The 24826-nt window shown below is 47.9% G+C and overlaps 1 protein-coding gene across 3 annotated transcripts in view; it reads right to left on the reverse strand.

The window, feature by feature from the left end:
* Nucleotides 1-24826, reverse strand: part of MYLK (myosin light chain kinase) — a 287208-nt gene that overhangs the window by 103764 nt on the left and 158618 nt on the right. For all 3 annotated transcript variants that reach the window (XM_082624210.1, XM_082624209.1, XM_082624213.1), the window contains exons 4-11: nt 17074-17122; nt 15991-16156; nt 14867-15032; nt 12584-12602; nt 10882-11417; nt 10114-10320; nt 5212-5346; nt 1970-2122 (exon numbers count right to left, since the gene is read on the reverse strand). In XM_082624210.1, coding sequence (XP_082480336.1) covers nt 1970-2122; nt 5212-5346; nt 10114-10320; nt 10882-11417; nt 12584-12602; nt 14867-15032; nt 15991-16156; nt 17074-17122 — 1431 coding nt within the window. The remainder of the gene's footprint in view (nt 1-1969; nt 2123-5211; nt 5347-10113; nt 10321-10881; nt 11418-12583; nt 12603-14866; nt 15033-15990; nt 16157-17073; nt 17123-24826) is intronic.

Consider the following 24826-nt stretch of genomic DNA (forward strand, 5'->3'; position numbering starts at 1 on the left):
GCACCCACTTACTGAGCACGTCCCATGTTTGGAGATCATTAGTGTGTTTGTTAATGTAATCCTCGCAGTACTTGGGGTGACGCTCAGTGTCCATGTCTTCACACAGAAGAGGAAGGTGAGGCCCGGAGAGGAAACAGCAGCCCAGCGGCAGGGCTAGCAAGCCGTGCTCAGGACTCACACCTGGGCAGGTGCTCCAAATCCACGCTCCAGCCGTGGTCTGGGGCCACACGGATGGGAGAAAAAGGCCAGGCCTGGGCAGCTGAGGGAGAGGCCAGGACAGTGGTCGGCATAGTAGGGGACTAATGCCTCCACTACAGTCGTCTCCCTGCCCCTGAGCTGCCCCAGAGACTGCAGCCAAAGAAGCTGCCAATAAAGAAAGAAAAACTCCACGGCTGAGGCTGGTGCGGGACGTGGACCGGAGCCTCCTGGGGACCCTGGGAGCAGAGCCAGGGCTGTCACGGTGCCAGGCTCGGCCTGCCCCGACCCTGTGCAGGCAGCCCAGCGCGGCGGCCCGAGCTCGGCCACGTCTCAGCCTCCTTCACCATTTATGGTAGCTGAGCCTCTGTTTGGCCTTCACAGGCCAGTCAATCCCCACGCTGGGAGGGGGCCCTCGCTCACACAGGGCTGCTCTCAGAGCAGATCCACGTGGCTCTGGCAGAGTTCTTGCCGGGGACCTCTCTGTTTCTGCTTTGAAACATGCTCAGATGGGCAACCACCCAGGACCTGCCCCTCCCACAGACCTGGGGGCAAGGAGGACGGCCCCCAGGCCGAGTGGGAGGGCCTCCTGGGAAGAAGCAGGGCCAGCCCCCGGCTGGCTGGCCAGTGCACACGGGCACTTCACAGGAATTTCAGAGAACTCAGAGAGGCTGGAGAGAGCCTCTGCAGCCAGGCCACAGCCAAGTCAGGGCACCAGTGCTATTCCTCTATCCCTAGGGGTGACAATGGCCAGCCCCGGGGGCGAGGGTCAGCCCCACTCTGGGGCCAGGGGACTTGCACTCTGCAAAAGGGCAGGAAGTTTCAGTAGCTTGGTGATCTGGGTTAAAAAGGCCAGTGTGGCTCACGACCTTGGGGTGCTTAGACAAGTGACATTGATTTCTTGAGACCCTCAGACCCTTCTATGTAAGATGGGAAGAGCACTGCCCCCCACCCCTGGGCGGCTGCTGCTCACATACAGGGAGACTCTCCCCAAGAGGCCGAGCCCTGCGGGAACAGAGTGGGGAGGCATGTCTCCTGCTAGGCTGCTGGAAAAGCAGGGCATAGCGCATCTGTTCCAAGCGCCCAGGCCCCAGTCACCGGGGCAGCTGGGGGCCCAGGCTCAGCTGGGGCTGGGGAGTCAGGCTTACCTGAACACCTGGGGCCCAAGAAGTCCTTCCCCGGCACTGTCACCATGCCTGCTGATACCACAGCCCAGACAGCTCTGTCTTGAGTCTGTGGCTCTCCAGGGACTTCCTGGGACTAAGCGCTTGGTGCTGATCAATGGATGATAGCCATAATAATCAGATTACTGGACACCAGGCTGGTGAGGTATAAGAGCAAGCCTGGGGCGGTGGGGAGGAGCAAGGGCAGAAGGAAAAGGGGGACAAACGGTGGCCCTCTGGAAGCCTCAATACTGGCACACGTTACCCGGTGTCTCCCAGTGTCCCCCAGTGCGTGAGGGGTCATTTATGAGAGCCTAAGTCCTCCAGGGATACTTTATCTTTCAGTGCGTGCCGTTTTCTGCCTACCAGACTGGAAGCTTCTTGAGCCAAGGGAGTCTTTGCCTCTTTCCCCTGCGTCTTCCCTCAGCCTTGGTGGAGTGAGGGAGGGGGGGACTGGCCTTGCATGTCCATCTCCCATGGCAGACCCTGGTCACTGTGAGCTCCTGGAGGCCATCGCCTCCATCTGCCTGCCTTTAGGTGTGGTGCCCTTTCTCCAAAGCTGATGTGTTGGCAGGAAAGGTGCTTCCAGAGAGGTGCCCAGGGGCTCCTACCATGGACAGTGACCCGGGCGCTGCAGGACACCTGCCCCAAGGTGTTCTCGGCCAGACAGGTGTAGGTGCCATCGTCCTCTGGGAGGGCATCCTGGATGTGGAGCTCAGCCACGCCAGCCTCGCAGGTGGAGTGAGCGTACTGGATGGGCTGCCCTGTGGAGGGAAGCACGGGAAGGCTCAGGCAGGGAGCACCCAGTGGCAGGGTGTGAGCCCTGTCCTCAGCAGGGCAGCTGTTGTCATGACGCTGATGTTCCCCATACTTGCTCAGCCCCACTGAGGGCTAATGATGTGTCAGGACCACCCCCAGCCAACTGGACAGAGGTTCGAGGAGGGGAAAAAGAGGCAGGTGCTAGGGAGGTAAAGGAGAGGGAGTGATTATGTGGATGGAGGAGCAAGGCTGGGGCTGGTAGGACTTGGGGGACAGATTCTGGAGGCACTTAGAATGCAGGCAGGAAAGGGACAGAGTTCTGTGCATTCTGTTTAAATAAATAGTCCCCAAATCCACATCCTAGACTTCACAGAATCCTGAGCCTGGAAAGAATCTGACAGGGTCATCTGGCCCATAGCCCAGCCTCAGGCAGAACAGACCTCACCCAGACTGCACATGAGGCTCCCGGCTCCTTTTAGATGTCTCCAGAAACAATGATTCCATTTCCCATTGCAGATATTTACCAGAAGCAATTCTGCACCCTCAACCTAACACTGCAATGACATGCATTTTAGGATTCACAGAAAAGATAAATACAGGGAACTAAAAAACGACGCTGGCCCTTTCTTCCAAGAGTCCCTTGCATGGAGGGCCCTTTATTCAGGTCACATAAAGTCCCGCATGGAGATAGAAGTGTGTGGCGTGAAATTCAGTGGTTTCTTTAATGCTATATGTTCCCGGGATTTTATCATTCCAGGATGTGAGCTTTCATTTCCAGGAAAAAAAAAAAAAAAAGAATCTCATTACTGAAGATCCTGGCCTTAGAGCAGGAATGTTTCCATTCACCACATATGAAGCAACTGTCGGCTCCTTCCCTTGTCAGCCCAGGCTCCTGGTTTGCACATCATAAAACTGGGGGTGGGCAGTGGGAGAGGGAGAAAGTGAAGAAAAAGGTCCTCTCCCTGCAATCCAATGTTTTCTTCTGCACATAGCAACATTTCACATCTCCATGACAGGCACTGCCAAGTCAGCCACAGGGCCAGAGGAAAGAGACCGCACTTCATAGAAGTGGGGCTGGGGGCTGGGAGAGCCAGGGGCCAGGGTCCTGCTACTGAGAGGACTGAACACCCGTGTGTGTGTGTGTGTGTGTGTGTGCGTGCATGTGTGTGCATGTACCTAAAACCTCTCTTCCTTGGGAATACCAGTGCATTCCATGACTGCCATCTAAGTGCCTCTGCTGTTGAAACCTGTGCCAACAAGCTGTTTGAGAGCCCTCCTTTTACTGGAACATAGCTCATTTTGGCTCCACAGGCATGGGGTGAAATGGTGGCTCCAGAAAGGAGTTGTTGACTCAGGGCAATCAGAACTAGGCAACACAGAACTCCCAGCTCCAAGACTGGTGAGATCAGAGTTGGCGGCCAAGGGTCCCCGACTTGTGCATGATCGCCCTCTAGTGGGAAGAGTGTGAAAATGCCAAGATTCGCCAAGAGTAAGGTGGGGTTGCTTTTCAGTTTGGAGAGGTGTAGACCAGGGGTCAGCAAACTCCTGCTCGTGGGCCAAATCCCACTTGACGCCTGTTTTTGTATAGCGCAAAAGCTAAGGATAGTTTCTCATATTTTAAATGGTGGGAAAAAATCAAAGGAAGAATATTTCATGACGTGTGACAATTGTGTGAAATTCACGTGTCCATAAATACAGTTTTATTGCAGTACAGCCACACCCATTCATTGACATGTTGTCTCTGGCTGCGCTCTGTGCCATGACAGCAGAGTTCAGTAGCTGTGACAGAGACTGCGTGGTCTGCAAATTTGGAAATACTTACCAACTGGTCCTTTATTGACAATGTTTCTTGATGTCTGGCCTGGAGTGTGAGCCAGGCGGAAGGGAAACTCTTGCTCAGAGCCCTTCCTTTAGTCTTTAACATCCGTGCTCTGTTCCAGCTGCAAGGAGGCTGCCTCCTCGCAGTCAGTCACCGAATCCGATAGGAGCTCTGTCCGTAGTGAGGGGTGGAGACCCCAATTCTCACCTCTCTGCCCAAGAAGACCACAAATAGGGAGACCCCAAGGCAACTTCTCTCACTGACTAAAGATCATTTCTAGCAAAGCCTAAGCAAACTATACCGATGAAGCAGGTTCACAGGCAACACGGCAATGGTGCAGAAATGACCGGGCTATTTGGTGCACAGGTGACGGGCCGCTGCTCCCTTAAGGAGCCTATCCCATCAGCGTGAGAGCTGGCAGAGACCCAAACCTTCTGTTCCAGCCCAACTCCTCACCAATAAAGAAGCCGATGCCCAAAGAGGTAAAGGGGGGTGTCCAAGGTCACCCGACCACTCGATACAGAGAAGGACAAGTGCAGATGCTTCATCCTCCCCGCAGATCCCCAAAGCAGACCCCACCCAATTTCACCAATCTTATGAACTGTTCTCAGTTCTGATAATAGAGTACTCCCATACTTTTGGAATTTAAAGGCTTTTTTTTTTTTTTTTAAAGAGAAGGGTGATAATATATAATAATTTTTTTTTCCAAAGGACCTTACTTGGCAAAAAAAAAAAAAAAAAAAAAAAAAAAAAAAAACTTAGGATGTCTCTATAGGACTATAATGTTAAAAAGAATTGCTGGTCTATAAACCCCCAAACCACTTGTCGCTAAATAAAAGGCAAGATCCCATAAGCAACTGCGAGTGTGGTTCATTAATCTGTTGGTATATTTGTTCATTTTTTGACTCAACAAATATTTATTGAGGCCCACTCTGAGCCTGGCCATATGAAAAGGAACTAAATTGCTTGTGCACCTGGGTGCCAGGCATCTCATTAACTGTTTTATATAAAGGATCTAATTTAATTTTCACAACTGCCACCCTGGAAGGTAGATGGCATTATTCTCGTCTTGCAGACGAGGAGCTCAAGGCTCAGACAGGAGTAAAACTTGCCCAGTGTCCCCAGCCAGGCATTAGCAGACTCCCAGGTCCCGTGCTCTCTCTGTACCCCGTGCTTCCTTCTCATGCATAAACGGTTCACAGTGATATGTGGGGAGGCCAAGTGAGAATGCAGGCAGGGTCAAGGGCCCAGGCAGCTGGAGCAGGGGGGACTCACCATTGAGCAGCCAAGTAATTCGGGGCACCGGGGTCCCCTGCACCGAGCACTGCAGCACAAAGTCCCGGCCCTCAACGACAGTGCAGTCCTTTAGGACACTGGAGAATGAGGGGGCCGCCTCCATCACGGCCAGCCCTGTGAAGGCAAAGAACAGACAGGCCGTCTCAGATCACAGCTGACCTGTGCTGTTGACTGACCGGAGGCTGACACCTCACTGCCCTGGGCGCCCAGGGCTTGCTTCTTTGGTGGCCTGGCTTTGCCTGACCCATCATCACACAGGGAAGCAGGCAGCACCACTGAGGCAGAGACCTGGAGCCTGAGGCAGTCACTGGCAGGGGCTTTTTCACTGTCACAAGACACCCCAGGTCTGGGAGTGCTCAGGATGAGGCTGGCCTCCTCTCCTCCGGGACGCAAGTACCCCCCACCCCACTCCCCATCTTGTCTTGACTTTCACTATCCTGGAGCATCCGCAGAGCTCCTCCTTCCCCCTTTCTTGGCCCTATCCTACTTTCTGGTGTCTTTTATCGTCTTTGACGTGTCTCATCAGACGATGCAAACATTTTTTTATTTTTTTAAAATCCTTGGCCGAAATGTTTCATTAGATTGAAAATGTGGATAAAATAGATTTTTTTTGGAAAACATAAATGCCTAAGCTGACTCAAAGAACAATTTATAAATTAAAAAATAGACGGGCAACCTCTATGATCTAATCATAGAAATATCCCCTTATGGTTTACTCAAGAGATATATGTACAAGGATGGACACTGAAACATTGTATGTAATAGCTAAAGGCCCTGCACACTCCTGTGAATATCTTTTTCACTTGTAGAGACCACATGCCCATTGGTGAGGACATTTCAATTTTAAATTATTATAATTAATTTTTCCAATTCCAGGACAGAATCAAATGACAAGGACTTACATGGGTTCTAGTTTTCCAACCTAGGCCAGTGATTCAGAAGCACTGGGGGCCTGGGACAATGCATTACTCAGTCCCCCTCATGATTCTGATGCACATTCTCACTGAGAACCACTGAGCTGAACTTTCCAGAAGCCTTCTAAATAGGTGAGTTGGGGAGTATTTTGTAGTTTGGGGGCCATAATTAAGAGCAATAGGGATAGAAAATCTCTTCTACAATACCCAGAATATGCTGCAGAAGAGTCAAGGTAGCTGATAGCTGAGAAAAGGCAACTGGGTTTGGTGATGAGAAGATATCTCACTGGTACTTTTCAAGAGAAGCTATTCAATACAGTGATGAAGGGAAAACCATATTATACAGCAAAGGTTTAAGGGCAAAGGCTAATATTCGAGGGCTTACCAGGTACTTTTCCAGAGGTGACAATGCCACGAGACTGCTATCTTTAGCTCGTTTTATAGATGAAGTTCATAATTTCCCATAGTCAAGACCAATGGTGAAGCAAGGCTTTACACCCAGTTCTCTGACTTTACATCCACACTTCCTCCTCTAGCCCCGAGCTCCCCTAAAGGGAGAGCAGGCAGGGGGAGCACAGCTACAAGTCAGGATGTGTTGCATCTGAATGGGACTGGTACTGAGGGAAGGGATGCCAGCCTATCTGGACAGGTGGGGGAAGGTACCACCTCCACCCCTTTGGACGGCATCAAACTCCCTCATTAGAGAAATGCCTTTGGGAGTCACTGAAAACAATATGGGCTTTTGTGTCAGACCAACATGGGTTAGGAATATGCTATTTTTTACAAGGCATGGGACCTTGAACAAGTCACTTAACCTCACTCCAGCTCAGTGTTCTCATTTGGAAAATGGGTGTAACTCTATCTCATAAGATTGTTGGGATAACTACATGGGGCCATGCAAGTAAAGCTTTGAGCAGGAAGTCTGGCACATTGAACAGGCTTTCAGTGGGGGATTAGCTGCTATTATCAGATGGAAGCTGGGTGTGGAAACTGGAGCACTAACTCCAGGGAAGCCAGGGAAGCCAGGGAAGCAGCAAGTTTTGGGGTAAAAGAGAGTGGAGAGAGAGCGTGGGAGCTTGAGGGTCAGTGAAGCAGAAGGAAGATTTTTTTTTTCTTTTTAGTTGAGGGGAGACCAGAGCACACCTGTAGGGAGGAGAAAGAGGCCTCTAGATAGGGGGACGGGGAGAGACTGAAGAAATGCTGGGAGAGTCAATCATTATTAGACCCGATCTCTGTGGGGATGGGAGGGATGGAAAGAGAAGTCTTGGTAAGGGAAACAGGCAGCTTTTCTGCAGTGACAGGAAGAAAGAGAGGAAGAGGCGTTAGACAACCTACATCTTGGTGAAGCCTTCTAGAGAGCAGCTAAGGAGAAAGGCAGTCAAGCAGGACTTCTGGAATGGCAGACTAAGGACCTCCATAAGTCTGCTCCTCCAGACAAGGAACAGGAACGCTGGCAAAAGTACTCAACATCGGGCTTCCCTGGTGGCGCAGTGGTTGAGAGTCCGCCTGCCGATGCAGGGGACACGGGTTCGTGCCCTGGTCCGGGAAGATCCCACATGCCGCGGAGCTGCTGGGCCCGTGAGCCATGGCCCCTGAGCCTGTGCGTCCGGAGCCTGTGCTCCGCAACAGGAGAGGCCACAACAGTGAGAGGCCCACGTACCGCAAGAAAAAAAAAAAAAAGTACTCAACATCACCTTTCTCAGAACTCTGGAAATTACCCAAAGGCTTGCAGCATTCTGAGCGGCCTTCATTCTAAAACAAACAAGCACACAGCTGAATCTTGGTAAGAACAGCAAGCTTTGTGGCATGCCCAGTTTCCACCCCCTTGCCCAGCTCTGTGGTGGCTTTAAAACCCACATTGTCTTTCACCCCCAACTTGCTGCAGGTACAGTCTCCACGCACAGCTTCCGTTTAATAAGAGTAACTAACACTCCAACCAAAGCTCCTTGGTTTTTAACCTTTGGTGGACACAATGTTAGGTGAGTCCCCCGCCCTGACACAGAGCCCTGGATGATGAAGCTCAGGTTCCCCGAGCTGGGACCTCTGCCTACAGGCGCTCCCACCTCCAAATGAACGTATAATATTCCTTGCAGAGGAATTCACCAATGTAGTAAAATTCCCAATGAAGAAGTGAGTCAATGGTATACAGTGAAAAGCAAGACTACTTATCTCACCCCTTCCTGGACCCCCTGTTTCTCTTCCTAGGGGTAACTTGTGGACCCTTCCAGAAGTGTTTATGCGCACACAAGCATCAGTTTGCTTTGTGTACATAGATTTTTTTTCCTTTAACACAAACAGCATATGATACACACGGCTCTCTCTGTACTTGGCTTGTCCCCTGTGCTAACATATCTTGGACAGGTTTCACTAGCAGGGTCTACAGGTCAGGCACATTCGTTCCCCTGGCTTCATGGCATCTTACTGTGTGAATGAACTCGTAAGCTCTCTTTTCTGAAACATTTATTATGGCAAATTTCAAATATACACAAAAGTAGAGAAAGCTGTATAGTGAATCATCATATCCCTGTTTCTCAACTTTCATAATGGCCAATCTCACTTCATTCATACCCGCCACTGAGTCCCACCACACATGGATTATATCTGAAGTACATATCAGAAATCATAGCATTTCACCAGTAAATAACTCAGCTTATATCTCTAAAATATATGGACTTTGAAAAAAATCACCACGAGATCCACCATCACATCTTAAAAGTAGCACTAACTCCTTTATACTGGATATCTTGTCAGTGCTCAAATTTATCTGATGTTCTTACAAAAAAACTTTTTTAAAGGTGTCTCCATCAGGATCCACGCAAAGTCCATGTATTGCAACTACTGGTGTCTCTTGTGTGTCTTTTCATCTAAGTTTCCTACAGTTTGTTCCTTCTTTCCTTTTGGCTTGCAGTTTACTTGTTGAAAAAACAGGTGAAGGTTATTTGTCTCAGAGTTTCCATCAGCCTGCAATGTGCTGTGGTTTAATAAGTTCCTCAGTAGTATGACATGAGTCTAGGGTCCCTAAGTAGCATTTAAAGTGAAGGGGAAATCTTATAGAGAGATAGATAGGTGCAAGGCTATTGAACACAGTTCTGTTACAGTAGTGAAAAAAGGGAAACAATAGAAACAATCTAAATGGAAACAACAATAAGGCCACGCCTAAACATCATTCTATGAAATATTATACGGCCATTACAAAGCATGCTTTTTTTTTTTTTTTTTTTTTTGCGGTACGCGGGCCTCTCACTGTTGTGGCCTCTCCCGTTGCGGAGCACAGGCTCCGGACGCGCAGGCTCAGCGGCCATGGCTCACGGGCCCAGCCGCTCCGCAGCACGTGGGATCTTCCCGGGCCGGGGCAGGAACCTGTGTCCCCTGCATCGGCAGGCAGACTCTCAACCACTGCGCCACCAGGGAAACCCCAAAGCATGCTTTTAAATGATATTTAAAAATATAGAAAGAAATAGTATAGAAAGATGCTTATGTAATGTGAGCAAATTAGAATAGTCAGCGGTATACAAACAGCACAAAGCTAAATTTGTTTTAAAAATATTAAACTATCATTTACTTCTGAGTCATAAGATTATATACATTGTTTAAATTCCTCTCAATGAACATGCACTACTTTTATAAACAGACACTATAATGAGCACAAAAGATGTGGCACTCACATCACCTCACATCACTCTCAGTGTGTCGATCTGGTTCTCTGTGAGACTCGGCAGCTCACAGCTGGGCTGGGCCTGGGGCCTGGGCATGTTTATTCTGCGGTGATTCGGATGTGAACTCCTGATCAGGAATCACTCTCCTGGAGCAGTGACTCTGGCCTTGGCCGGTGGGTGGGGGCGATGTTTCTGTTGGGTGGTACACCCTGAGCAGGGGGCTGCAGGAGGTGACGCTTGTGTGGTGTATGAAGCACCCCACAAAGGTCCTCCCTCAGGGAACCCGGGGTGACCTGGAGGAATGTACTCACTTTTCACCAGGAGGGTCCAGCCACAGGACACCCGGCCTCGGACATTGGTGGCTGTGCAGCTGTAGTTCCCACTGTCCCTGGCCCGGGCTCTCAGGAGGCAGAGGTAATGGGTCCCCCCAGCTTCATAAACCTCGATGGTGCCTTCTCTTCTCTTCAAGGGGGCACCGTCCAGGAACCAGGTCACTTCGGGCTTCGGGATCCCTGAAACTACAGGGCCAGGTGAAGGACGGGAGGCCCCCGAGAGCACGCTGTACTTGTGGGGCGCAGGTAGGGGTGGAGAGGCTGAGCCGGAGGGCAGAGCCCAGTCCCGTGTGCAGCCGCCCTCCCGCTTGAACCTCCTTTCTTACCCCTCCACCCCACATCCCAAGACAGAGGCAGGGTCCTTGGGGAGGAGGGCTACAAGGTGATAAGCTAGGTCTCCAGGTCAGCCAGAGGGAGGAAAGAGGAGGGGACCCTGTGGCTTGTGTGTGGTGGAGATGGTGGAGATAGGTTTCCTGTGGAGGGTGGTGAGAATTAGGGCTCAGGGTCAATGCTGTCTCCAACCATGAACAATGGGTCACTGCTGGGAGTTTCTCCAGAACAAGAGACATGACGAGATTGAGTCTTTCCGGAGGGGAGACCCCTGTAAGGTGCTTCCTGGGGTCGAGGATGGGGCTCTAGTCCAAGGGGCCAGGGGATACAGGAGACTCTGACCACTGAGCGGAAGGAAGGGAGTGGCCACCCGGGGGCTAAGTGTGGGCACCAGTGGCCTCAGGCAGCTCTACTCACCCTCGCATCTGAACTTGACTGGCTGATCCTCACTGACTTCCTGGCTTTGGGGCTTGCTCTCAAATTTGGGGAATGTTGTGTCCCCCTGGCCCTCCGTGGGGACCTTCCTGGAAGCAACCTGGCTCACAGTGTCTTGGCTTCCCAGGCCACACTGCCTGGCATGGAGGGTGGCTGGAGGGCGAGCAGCTGGCTTCTCCCTCTCTTCTCTGGAAGGAGACAGGGCACCCGAGACTGGCACTCTCGGTGCCAGCTGCACTTTTGCGGCCTGCAGGGTGATGGTGCTGGAAGTCTTCTGCAGGACGGGGGTCCTCAGAGCCTTTCCGGGTGAGTCCCCCGCTGGCTCCGGCTCAGATTCCCTTGGGGGCTGAGGCTGGCTCCCCGTGGCCCAGGTCGGGGAGCCACCTCTCTGGATGTTGGAGCAGTTCTTACTCTCAGCTGCAGCCTCCAGACCATCCAGTTTCAGCCCCTGAGCGATTCCATTGGTCACTTCCTTCCTGATGTCTGAATTGGCCACCTTTGTTCCTCTCACAAGCGACCTGTTTGGTGGGTGTGTGGCGGGGTCAGTGGGGCAGAAGAAGGAATAGAACAATCATCTGGTTACACATTACAAGCCCAGACGGCAGGGATTACAAAAGCCCACAGATCAAGACAGAGTAAGAGCCGAGGTCTTTCTATGCAGTTTGCTCAGTTTCCAGCCAGAAAACAAGCAGCCATTCTCGGTCTTCCCTGCCCCTCATCCCCAGCCCAGTGCTCTATCCACACTTATTACATCTGCCCTTTTTCTCTTCTCCACGAGCCCCGACCTGGTTCAAACACGTGGTGTCCCCTGTCCACACTGGCCCTAACCCAGGTTCCACATAGCATGCACAGTCCATCTTTTAAAAACATAAATTGAATGATGCCATTTTAAGCTTAAGAATTTCCAACAGCTTTTCCACTCGATTAAGAGTAAAACTGAGCTGTTCAAGATGGGCTGCAGGGATGCCATGTGGGAGCTGGCTCCGCGTGGACCCCCCGCAAGACACTGTCTCCAGTGCCTACCAGGCTGCAGCCCCTCAGGGTTCTTTGGGCCCCAGGCTCCCTCTCACCTCACCACTTTCGCACCTGCAACACCTCTGTTTGGAACACTTTCTCCCTGAGCTTTTCTTCTCTTAGCTCATACTACTCCTCACAGGACTGAGCTCAAACATCAAGCTTTCAAAAAGGGGTCCTCTGACACTCTACTCCAAATTAGCGCTTCTCATAGACTTATGTTTAGCGCTTATGTTTTGTGTGGCTCTGTTTAAGGCCCTTCTCTGCACCAGACAGCTCACCATGCATACCCAGCATCTAGCACAGAGCCTCACGCTCAGGAAAGGAAGCTCTCCCGATGAAGACATGCTGGGTGAGCAAGTAGATTCTGGCCTTGAACGTGGAGGGCATCCTTGCAGAGCAATGCCCTTCCTAATGACAGCTAACTAGTAAAGATACTGAGCAGGGTCTCTGAGAGTCTCAATGCTGATGGCAAGCCTGACACAGGACCTGGACAGCAAATTACAATAGAATAAAACTAAACACCCCAAATAAAACAATGCCCCCCAAACAGTCAGTTCTCCCCGCTATACGGTGACTCAGAAATTCAGGGCATTTCTTGATGATGAGCCCTCTTTTCTCTCAGGGCATTTCAAGATGGAAACATGATAATCACAAAGCCTACACATACCTATTGGCAATGTCCAAGCCTGGAAAAAGGGAGAAGGTAGAAAGACCGTTAGTGGAATGTTTTATACACCAAGAACAGCAAGTGATACGACAACCATCTCTTGTTTATGACAGAGTTTGGCTTCCCAAACTCTCACTTTCCCCATCACCTATGGTCCTCCCTCCCTCTCTCCTTTCAGCTTCCCTGGTCCTGAACTTCTTGGGTTAATCTGATAAACTCCTCTGAATCCTGGAGACACTGTTAAGCTTCCAGCACTGCCCTGGGACCTTTATGGCAACCTCTGCTGCCCCGCCCTGGGCACTGGAGCTTCCTGTTCTCTAGCCCACAGAAGGAAACAAAAAACACTCTACTGAAAACTTCAAATCCAGAAAGTTTAACTTGCACGTAGCCCTCAAAAAGAAACCCCCAGTGATCATTTTTGACAAATACCTGCTTCATTTTAAAGTGTACAGAGAAAGTGTAATTTTATTCAGTTCTTCAAAGAAAAAACATACAATTGCTAGATATGTTTTTCTTGCCACATGATTTTAAAACATTTTTATCCCAGAAAATTACAAAATATACAATAGTACAGAGAAGGATATAACAAACACTGAAAGCCTACACCCAGATTAGGGAAATACCAACCTTTTGCCAATCTTATCTATCCCTTTTTGTTTTGGTTATTTGAGGGGCTTTTTCTGGGAATATTTTCAAACAAAATGTCATTAAGTGCTTCAGAAGGAAACAGTTCTTTAAGTCAGTGCTGGGGCAAGTAAAGGGAGAGGGACTAAAACACTTCTCCAGATGACTAACAGCAGGTCCTGAGCCTGTAGTGAGTTGTGAAGTCAAATGCTATGGTCAGAACCAGGGTTTTTTCTTTTCTTTTTTTAAAATTGCCAACGTTTTCTTATGTGGTAGTCCTACACTTTATTTATTTTTTTATTTTAAAATATTTATTTGTTTGTTTGTTTGTTTATTTATTTTGGCTGCACCGGGTCATAGATGCGGCACACAGGATTTTGTATTTTTTTTTAGTTTCAGCATGTGGGATCTAGTTCCCCAACCAGGGATTGAACCCCGGTCCCCTGCATTGGGAGCATGGAGTCTTACCCACTGGACCACCAGGAAAGTCCGCAAGGTTTTTTCTTTTAATGGTGTAGAATGGAAGAGAAAATGCCAGCATGTACTGTACATACTACTACTCAGAATTGTTTCATAAAACTTGTTTTAGTTAAATCTCTCTCTCTCTCTCTCTCTCTCTCTCTCTCTCCATCTATCTGTCTATTTATCTATCTATCTATCTATCTCCTGGGTTGCAATGTAGAATAAGTTTGTTTCTGTGGGTAGTGAACACACTTGGGCCAAAAATGTACAGAAAGCAAGAAGGGGTATTTTCTGAGAAAGGAAAGAGATGGGGAAGAGGAAAGTCAAAGACATGAGGGTAAGAAAGGAGGAGGAGAGAGTAAGGTCATTTCCCTCCCAGATCCCCAAATCCCACCCCGCTCAAGGTTCCCGCTAGAATAAAGTGATGTCAATCCCCTTCCCCCTCCACACACTCTGGCTTCCGCAGGCTGGACTTGGCAGAACCAAGGGGAATGTAAGGGAGAGGCATGTTCAAAGAGGTTTCAAGAGAAGAGTTTACTGGGGCTGATGACTACAGCAAGAAGAGACAGGAGTCAAAGGCGATGCCAAAATGCCCAGTCTGGTGGGAAGCAAAGAGTTACGTTGAGGGAGCACCTGATCTGAACGACAGGATGGATGACAAGATCAATTTCAGGCAGGTTAAATCTGAGGTGACGGCAAGACATTAGCAATGCCCACTCTTCCAAAAGGCAATTAGAGATGTAAATAAAAAAGGAGTCTGAGGGCTCCCCTGGTGGCGAAGTGGTTGAGAGTCCGCCTGCCGATGCAGGGGACGCGGGTTCGTGCCCCGGTACAGGAATATCCCACATGCCGTGGAGCGGCTGGGCCCGTGAGCCATGGCCGCTGAGCCTGCGCATCCGGAGCCTGTGCTCCGCAACGGGAGAGGCCACAACAGTGAGAGGCCCGTGAGTCTGAGCAAGAAGGAAAAACTGAACACAGGTGTGCAGACACACGTGAAGCATCTTCTTCCATGGCCGTGTCTGTGCTACCCGCCTACCCTTTCTTCTGATTCAAGACCCTGCCCCTGGGGAGGGACACATGAGTAGGTAAGTGTGACACGTGTAACACACAGACACGTAATGAACAAGCAGCTCCTTCTAGGAGGGTAGGGACTCCAGGAAGGGACGGTCCAGCACTAGCCCTCCCACCACCTGATACCTTGGATGGAGAGCTCAGCAGACATGGAGGCCTTCCCTGACCCGTTCACCACCATGCACGTGTACACTCCCACGTCATCTTGGTTGACCTCGTGGATTTCCAGGACTTGCACCCCATTCTTCTCAGACATAGACACACGGGAACTGGGCTGCAGGGGAACATCTCCCTGTGGATGGCATAGGCAGCTTGGTCAGAGAAACTGCTCACCTTTGACTCTGTCCTACCTCCTGTCAATCCAGGTGGGACAGACACCAGGCATGCACAGCAGGGCCCTCTGCTCTGGGCTCTGTCAACGTGCTTGACGAGCAGCCTGAGGGCAACCCAAGGGTCCTGACTCGAGGTGCATGGATGTGCTGTGGTGTTCGGTCCAGCTGAGGGTAGGTGTATGGAACCTGTTTCGAAGGAGCCCTAGTTTGAGGTGGGGAATCCTATATTCCTCACTTTAGTTCTCCTCTGTCTCCCTCTTCCTTTTATTGATGTTCCAGGGTCAGTACAGGAGAATCAGGAAACAGGGAAAAGGCATCCTGTCACTCATTTTTATACAGGAGTTCCATCTGTGAAAAAGCTGCTCTCCCTGGCCTTGACCCCCAGAGCTCCTCGCTGCCCTGTTAACATGGGCTGCCCAACCCCCTGCTGCCTCCTCTTCCCCCTCCCCCACCCCTCCCCCACCTCTGTCTTCACATTGTTCAGCCCTGAATGATTTATAAAGCACTCCCACATGGAGCCTCCCAACAGTATTTGGAGGTAGGTGGGATTATCTCTGCCTCATAGATAAGGAAACTGGGGTTCTAAGAGATCAAATGCTTTGCCCGGCACCTCATGCTTTGTCAATCGGGGAGCTGTGGCTTGAAATCAGCCCCAGACTTCAAACTCCATTCTCTTGACATGGTCAGGTCTGTTTTGACTCGGAAGTTTTATACTGTTTTGTGAGTGTGTGGATTACAGGACATCGTGGGCTGAGTAACACAGGGAGAGTGTGCAAACAGGGGTAAGAACGGGCACGGCTACCAAACACATGAGAACCTCAAGGACGCTCTACGGTTGAAGTGGAAGGGACTGATTGGGGAGACAGACTCCCCGTAGTCCAGGGATCTAACCCAGAGTCAGGGCAGACAAAACCTCACCTTGAGCCAGGAGACCTGTGGCTGGGGCCGGCCAGTGATCTTGCAGGAGAACCGCCCCATCTGTCCTTCTCTGACCACTGCTCGGCCCAGCTTAGTAGCAAACTTTGGTGGGCATTCTCCCCAGATGCTAGGACGGGTCTCCACCGCAGGGGCTGCAAATCTGTCCCTGGAAAGAAATCAGCAGAGAATCTACAGTAATGCAGATGCTTTTCTCTCTGTCCCCACTCAAGTTAAGCTGGGCTCAGAAACCAGCAAAGGGCAACCTTCCCAATTCTGTGTCTCAAACACATTTCTGGAAAAATCTGTGGCACCACAACCTATTTCCTCCACCTCCTGAGCATGCAGCTAGCCTTCAGTTACTAGCCTCCCTTGAAGTTAGGTATGCTTGAATTCTACTAAGGTCTGGCCAAAGCTGGGCTTTGGCCAACAGACCGTGATCAGAAAGCAGAAACACCATGTGCCATTTCTAGGCTGGACCCATCAAAACCTCCTGTGCTATTCTCCCCAGTCTCTCTTGCCCACTTTTCTGGCTAGATGCAGAGAGTCCTGCTGAGGCTCCAAGGCCTAGGAGATGATGGAGCCACAAAACAGAAGGAGCCTGGGTCCCTGAAAGATAATGGGAAGGTTTTCTACCTGTCCAAGAATATGTGAACTGACTTTGCTTGAGTAAGAAATCACCTTTCCCTGTGTCAAGCCATTCCAATTTGGGGCTTGTCTGTTATAGCAGCCACTGTTACTTACCCTCACCAATTTAGGCTTACTTGCCATAAGAAATTCACATACTGACTGCCTCTTCTAAGTCTGCTTGTTTAAGTCTTCTGACTATTGCCTTGGTTGTTAGGGACCCCTGCAGACTATGGCCACATAGCCCACTTCCATTTAGCAACTGGACTAGTCAAAGGGGTATCTATAGAGGCCTCCAGGTCAGGAGGTGCCGTGTGACTGACACATCACACCACAATAGGCTCCCGCTTTAGTTATCATAACCCAAGATGTTTGAGAAGACTTGCTCCCCAGGCTGTTCTGCCCAGGCCTCAGGAAACGCCAGTTACCTTACGCTGGGTTGGACATCCTGGAACTTACCCCAAGGCTTTGGAAACAAGAGGCTGAGCATGCTTCTTCACAAAGCCCCCTGCAAGTAGGAAACAAAGAGAAAGAGGCTTGAAAAGTCTGGTCTGAGCCACAAACTGGGAGCAACAAAAGCCAGAAATAGTCAGCGGGGGCAGGGGGTGGATAATGATGGTAACAGTTCACCCTGACCGAGCCCATACTGGGTCAGGCTCTATGGTGGGCACTTTACATGCATCGTTGCATGGATTTCCCACAATATTTTAAGGAGGCTGGTATTACAACATCCTTCTATTTTTTTAAACAGGTGAGAAAAATGAGATTCGGAGACATGAAGTCGCCCACGTGAGTCACAGAGCCAATAATGGTACAGGAAAGCATCCCGGTCTACCTATTCTAGAACACTCCACCATTCTGCTGAGTGGTTATATGGCCCTGGACCTTCCACTCGGGGATGATCTGTGGCGATCAGGACCTCTCCAGAAAAGGAGCCAGTTGAACAGACAGGGGAGATGCACATGCATCTCTCTTACTACATCTATTCCTGTTTGACCCAGTCACCACTCCACCCTTCCACTTAAAGCTCAGCAAACAGCAGGATTTGTCCTGCTGGAATGGAGCAGATCACAGGAGACAAGCTCCAGAGCAGCCAGCACCTCCCAGAACCTGCACCAGCAGGACACTGGGCACTGCCAGTCCTGGGTGAGGTGCTGCTGTGCTGGGCGGGAAGCAGTTAAGTAGCAGACTGTGCAAGGCAGCTGGGGTCAGCTCCTTTATCCTACTGCTGCTGCTGGGAGGAACAACTCATCACGTGACCAGGAAGTGACTACGAAGCAGTGGGGTGTTTTTGAGGAATGGGGAGGGGGAGAGGAGGACATTTTTGAGATGACAATCAGCCTGGAAGTCGTCCTCTTTCTGCGACAAACTAGGAATGTTTATAAAACTCCACCCAAGGCACGCATGGAAAGGGTAGAAGTCATTCCCTGATATCGGCAGGCAGCTGCAATGGGAGATCTGCAGGGTGTCTCCCGGAAAAGGGTAAACTTCCTTAAATTCCAGCACTGATCACATCTATGTGAATGCATAGGAACATAGGAATGGAAGGTGAAGATCATGGCTGAGTACTTCCCTCAGCCATATCTGGTTTAAGGTTATGCCAGGACCTTAGTGAAAAAGGGTTAATAACAATTATTAACAATTATGTTATTATAACATAACATAATAACAGTTATGTTATTAACAAGGTTAATAACAATAATAACATCACATTTAAGTTGTGATGCCACATGGGTTGACAACTGTTGTACATGCATTCTGCTTAACGTAACTATTTAGTGAGCCGTGTATAGTTTTCATCCCATAATGTGGGTTTAGTTCTTGTCATTCAATTCTCTGTTCAAGGTTAAAAGAATTTATAAGCTGATAAAAGGAGAGACCTGTTCTGGGAGGGCCCAACTGACAACTGCAGTCAAGATGCTGGGGTCCCTCGGACACCACTGGAGGAAGTTCTTTTAGAAGGTATTTGAGCAAATGCGAATCATCAGCTTTAAAGATGCTCTGCTCTTAGATCAGCATCTTCCTTTCTGTCTCTCCAGTTAAAGGAAATGATGCTAAAAGTAGGAAAGAAAGTTTACAAAGCTACTCACTTTGGTCTTGTTTGTAGTAGTAAATATTGGAAACAACATAAATGTCACACAGTAGGGAGGCAATAAGTGGCACAGTAAAATGTACAATTAGACATCTTATTCTGCCACCATATTATGTTTAAGAATATATGAAACATGCAGAAATATGTTAAAAATATTATATCATTTGCTCTTCAGCACACTCCAGCTGGGCTGTGATCCTCTTCACTCCACTGAGCTCCATTCCGACCACCATCTTGCCAAACCCAGTGGTTAATCCTCTTCACAATCTCACTCAGTAGCACTTGACAGCAGGGGCTACTCCTCTCCAAAGCACTTTCTCCTCCAGACTCTCCTGCTTTTACCAGGTTGCCTATTCTTTCCTCAACCTCCTTCTCTTCTGGAACTTTATCTCTGAGAGCACCCTAGGGCTGAGTCTTGGGTCCTTTCCTCAGCACTATGGACTCTTCCCCAGGGGGGTCTTAGTCCCATAGCTTTAAATAATATCCATAATAACTCCCAAACCATACTCCCACCAGAACTTTTTATTCCTCAGAAGTATCCAGGCCAGTGCCCAGCACATAGTAGGTATTCAAATATTTGTTAAACGAATGAATTTTATGAAAAAAAGAGCAGCAGGCAAAATTTTCTATTCAATGTGATCATAATCAGGTAAAAATAAGATAAAATACCCAAACATAGTGAAACAACCAGAAGAAAATATATCAAAACGTAATTGCCTCTTATACAGGCTCTACTCCACAGCATTAGGCACACACCAATCACTAAGACTCTCATCTAAAATAGCCAGGTACCATTCACTGCACTTATCATGCTACTGTACCACTCATTTCACATTGGGGTAAAGATTTGATAAAAATTAGACTGGTCAATAGATAACCAACAAGGACCTACTGTATAGCACAAGGAACTACACTCAGTATTCTGTAATAACCTATAATGGAAAAGAACCTGAAAAGGAATATGTGTACATATAACTGAATCATTGTGCTGTACACCTGAAACCAACACGATATTGTAAATCAACTATACTTTACTAAAAATAAATTAATTAATTAAAAAAATTAGACTGATCAACAGATGAATGAATAAACAATATAAGGTCTATCTATACAATGAAATATTATTCAACCATGCAGAGGAATAAAGTAATGATACATGCTACAACAAAGATTAACCCTGAAAATTTTTGCTAAGTGAAGAAAGCCAGACACACAAAAAATGTATGATTCCATTTATATGAAATGTTCTGAAGAGGCAAATCCACAGAGACAGAAGGCAGATTGAGTGGTTGCCAGGGGCTGGGGGGAGGGGGGAGTGGAGTGACTGCTCAATGGGTGTGGGGTTTCTGTTTGGGGTGATGAAAAGTTCTGGGGCTAGACAGTGGTGATGGCTGCACACCATTGTGAATGTGCTTAATGCCACTGAGTTGCATGCTTTAAAATGGTTAAAATGGCAAATTTTATGTAATATGTATTTTATCACAATAAAAAAATTATACTAAGAATCTTTAAAACTCTTGGGAGCTAAATGTCTTAATCCAAAGGCTAAAATTCCTTTACTCCTTAAAAGATAGAGCAAAAATATGGCATTTCCTCAAAGAATACCAAAAGTGTGCTGTTTGGAGGTACTTCTGTATCAGAGTAAGAGCAGTTTATGGTACAATCCAAAGGTAACATATAAAGCAGTCAGCTAAAAATGGAATTGAGGAATGCTCATCTTAATGTGTGTCAACACCAGAAACATACATCAAAGCAAACAGAGAATTTGGGCTAAAATAGCTAACAGGGTCTATTTATAGGCAAAAATTTGAAGTTGCAAATTGTCAGATAAGGCAAAATTAATTTTGTGAAAGTATGAAAATCTGGCAGAACTGCAAGGCTATGTAGAAAAATAAGTGGAAAGGGGATTAAGGTAGAAATGCCAAAAATAGAAGAGTAAGTTAAGAGAATCGGTGAAGACAGGACCAAGTTAGTGAGAGGGAAAAAAAGGCCAAGGCGCCAAAGGTATTTAAACAGTCATCTCAGATTGTTCAAGAATGAGTAAAAGAGGATGCTAGCAGGTTTTAGGAATGAAAAGTTCAATAGTGGAGATACTAAGCACATTTTGTCAAAGACTGAGTAGACACAGAGAATGCTGCTGAAAGAGGAATAATGTGATCATGATGGTAAGAAGAAGAAATACTTCTAAAAATGTGCGATGATATAATTTATCATCCAAACAGAGACTCTGGACACTGAAAGGGGCATAATTAATAACTCTGCCCGGACAACAGGAGTAAATCAGGACTGTTCCAGGCAAACCAGGGAGCAGTCACCCCACTTGCAGGCAACTTCAAAGCAGATTTTAAGGACTGCTTAAGATAGTGGTTCTTCACTCAATCAGAACAAATACCCACTTTTTATAACATGTATTTAGCAATGTCCCCTATGCCATGTTGAATCAATATTTGCCGCTAACCATCCACATATATAATTTCAAAAAGAAAACAAATGTAAAGCCCTGACTAAAATGTTAAGGAGAAACAAAAGGAAAGGGAAGTATAATAATGTTTATTTCAATATGAAATTTCAATATTTTGATATTGTACATCAATAGATGTTCAAGCATGTCTATTTCAATGTAAATGCCCAGGCACTTTAGAAGACATAATGAAATAGATGCCTGCACTGACTCATATGCATGTTTGGATTTGAAGGTGAATGATCAAAAAACACACTGTACAAGTAGTCATGGAAATGAAGAAACACAGGTATACAGGTGGACGCTAGAATAAAAAGTAGTGTTAGCGATGTTATATGTCAATTATATCTCAATAAAGAGAAAAAAGAAAAAATTAGTATAGTAAAAAGAAAGAGTAGTGTTAGGATAAATAACAGAGAAGACATTATATAACAAAGAAAGAATGAAACCTTAAAAGAAGATAACACAGCAAAACAAGTTACAGACCACTGAAGTAGAGAACATGGGGAAAAAAATGACTGTAAGTGTGGTGTCAAAACAATTTTCTGCTGTATGACATGGGATCCTTGAGACCTCATCTGTACTAAAACACTGATTCAGTCCCTATTATGCATAAGGCATTAGTTAGAGCTTCAGCAAGTAGACTGATGTGTGTAATAAAAGAAGCTAGAATAAAACTTGAGCCTTAAGAGAAAGGCAAAGTGCTTCAAAGATGGGGGAGGGGACACCCCAGAGCAGGGCCTATTGAAGATCTTGAGTTTCAGTTTAAAGGTGGATCATTGGAGGATTCGAACGGAGGGAATGATAAAATCCCATCTGAATTCTTTGAAAGATATTTTTAGCAGCAATGTGGAGATTAGAGTGGGGGATGGGTAGAAATGGGGAGACCATTTGGAAATCTGTGCAACAGGACAGAGTGGATAGGACCACGATGGTGGCAGTGGGGACAAACGAGAATGGGCACAGCAGGATCTGGTGACTGACCAGGGAAGGGGAGGGAGGGAGCACTTGAGGATGACGAGGAGGCTGGGCTACCCTGCTTCCAAAGGAGGTTTGGGTTATCACCTGTCAAGGTTGCAGCTGTGTCTTCCAGAGGGCACTAAAGTCCTAACCATAAATGTTAATGCACCTCTGCCAGGGGCTGCCTGTCACTGTATAAATGGGGGCCTCACCCTATATAAACAGTTCACTCTACAGCCTCCACTCAGGCAGGGAGCTTTGGAGGTCACTGCCACAGTCCACGTTCAATGGAATGTACACACGTACATTATTCTTACACTATGACACTCAATAACAAGTACAGTTGACCCTTGAAGAACACAGTGGTTAGAGAGGCCCACCCCGTGCAGTGGAAAATCTACGTACTCTATCTCTGCCTCAGAAATGAAGGAATTGGGCTTCCCTGGTGGCGCAGTGGTTGGGAGTCCTCCTGCTAATGCAGGGGACACGGGTTCGTGCCCCGGTCTGGGAGGATCCCACATGCCGTGGAGCGGCTGGGCCCGTGAGCCATGGCTGCTGAGCCTGCGTGTCCAGAGCCTGTGCTCTGCAACGGGAGAGGCCACAACAGTGAGAGGCCCGCATACCACAAAAAAAAAAAAGAGAAGGAATTGATACATGACTCACCCAAGGGCAGGAAGCTGAAGCTGTTCTGTATAATCAGGACTCAAACCCTAGTTCTTTTGATTCTGCATATTGTGATCTCTAATTGAACACAAACTTCCTCCCACACTAAGTTAATTTAAATATCTGTAAAATGAAAATACAGGTGCTCTATTTATTGAAAAAAAATCCAAATATAAGTGGACTCATGCAGTTCAAAACTGTTATTCAAGGGTCAACCATACATCCTTGCATAGAGGCTAAGGAGGTTATCCCAGGGTGCCTAGTAGACATTTCAGGAGTTCTATTTGGGTCCCCAGGAAACTGATGCACTAAAGAACCAATTCTTCCTCAGGGGGTTGAAATAAAATATCCACCACTTAGAAGACAAATTACTTCCTGGTCATTGATGGATAAGGTAGTCATATATCCTACCCAATGAGTTCAAAGGAGTAGTGACACGAAGTTTTGTTTTGGAGTGGGGAATAGTTCAATAAATTGCGGCCAGTGATCTCTCAACTGTCTTAAATAAGTACTCTAAAGAGGAATTTAGATCCTCTGCAGAGACAAAATAGCTGTTTTCTTTAGAGTCTTCCTTCTGAGGCCAAGGATCACAGGCATCCCAGCTCATTTCTCAAGAGTCACTTTCCACTGTGATTCCCTCCCAAAACACCAAGCCAAGTAGCAGGTATTCCCTTCAGTACTTAAGTCAGAAAGACTGATTTTGTATCAATTTATCAGGAAGGAAACAAAGAGAAATTTACCTCTGGTTTGAGCCGCTCCCCACTTGTGGGTCTGATGTGGAGTCATCTGGCTGTGGCTACTGTACAGGTGTCTGATCAGAAGCCACCCAGTGAGCAAGTGCAGCATATGGGAAGGTTATTTTAACCATGGTTCTGGAGAAATTCATTGTACTAATAAGCAACCCATTTTTGTCGGGAATCATGCAGAGTGATGGTGTATCAAAGACTAATGGATGGGCTTCCCTGGTGGCGCAGTGGTTGAGAGTCTGCCTGCTAATGCGGGGGACACGGGTTCGAGCCCTGGTCTGGGAGGATCCCACATGCTGCGGAGCAACTAGGCCCGTGTGCCACAACTACTGAGCCTGCGCGTCTGGAGCCTGTGCTCCGCAAAGGGAGAGGCCGCGATAGTGAGAGGCCCGCGCACCGCGATGAAGAGTGGCCCCCGCTTGCCACAACTAGAGAAAGCCCTCGCACAGAAACGAAGACCCAACACAGCAAAAATAAATAAATTAATTAATAAACTCCTACCCCCAACATCTTCTTTAAAAAAAAAAAAAGACTAATGGAACACATGAAAAATCTGTGATCGTAATACTTGTAGTAAACCCATGTGCTCAGAAAAATAAAGGTAAAGTTAAAAAGATTCATGAAGCAAAGCAAGCACATAGTAGGTCTGTCCCTCAAGGTGTGGCTAAGGGCAGCAGTTCATCTGGAGAGCTACATGCCGTAGGAAAATGGAAAAGCAACAATTAAGGGCAGAATCGTCCACTCATACTCTGGAACGGATATGACTCTAAAAACCGCCTCGCCTCGTGCTCCAGACCTCCCACAGTCTCCTCCCAATCTGTCCTTCAGCTTTATTTCCCACTACTCTGCTCCTGCCTGTCTACTCACCCCACCCTCCACCCCAGGCCCTAACTCTTAACCACTTTCCTCTCATCCCCAGCATCAGAATCATAATCTGCCATCCAATCTCACTCGCTCTGTCTGGGCTAGCCAAGTCCCTCCTCCTCCAAGAAGATATCGCAGACCATTTCAGCCTCCAGATGTCTCATCCTCTTCTAAGTTTACAGAGTGGAAGTGCCAATCATTTGGCAAATAAACCTGTGCTGCCTTGAGGTTGTGCTTTTACTTAGCTTTTAATGTGTCTAGGTCTTAGCTGACCAACCAGGTTCTTGCAGAAAGGATCTGACAAAGCATTTCATCTCCCACACGGCACCACACAAAGCCAGCACTTCCTAAATGCATCCTGATGTTGTTGCTTAATTGCAACATAACGATGAAATATGAGGTCAAGAAAGTCAGTCTCTTGAGAGC

This window comes from Mesoplodon mirus, assembly GCF_964341445.2.
Source record: "Mesoplodon mirus genome assembly, chromosome: 6".
Classification (NCBI taxonomy): Eukaryota; Metazoa; Chordata; class Mammalia; order Artiodactyla; family Ziphiidae; genus Mesoplodon; species Mesoplodon mirus.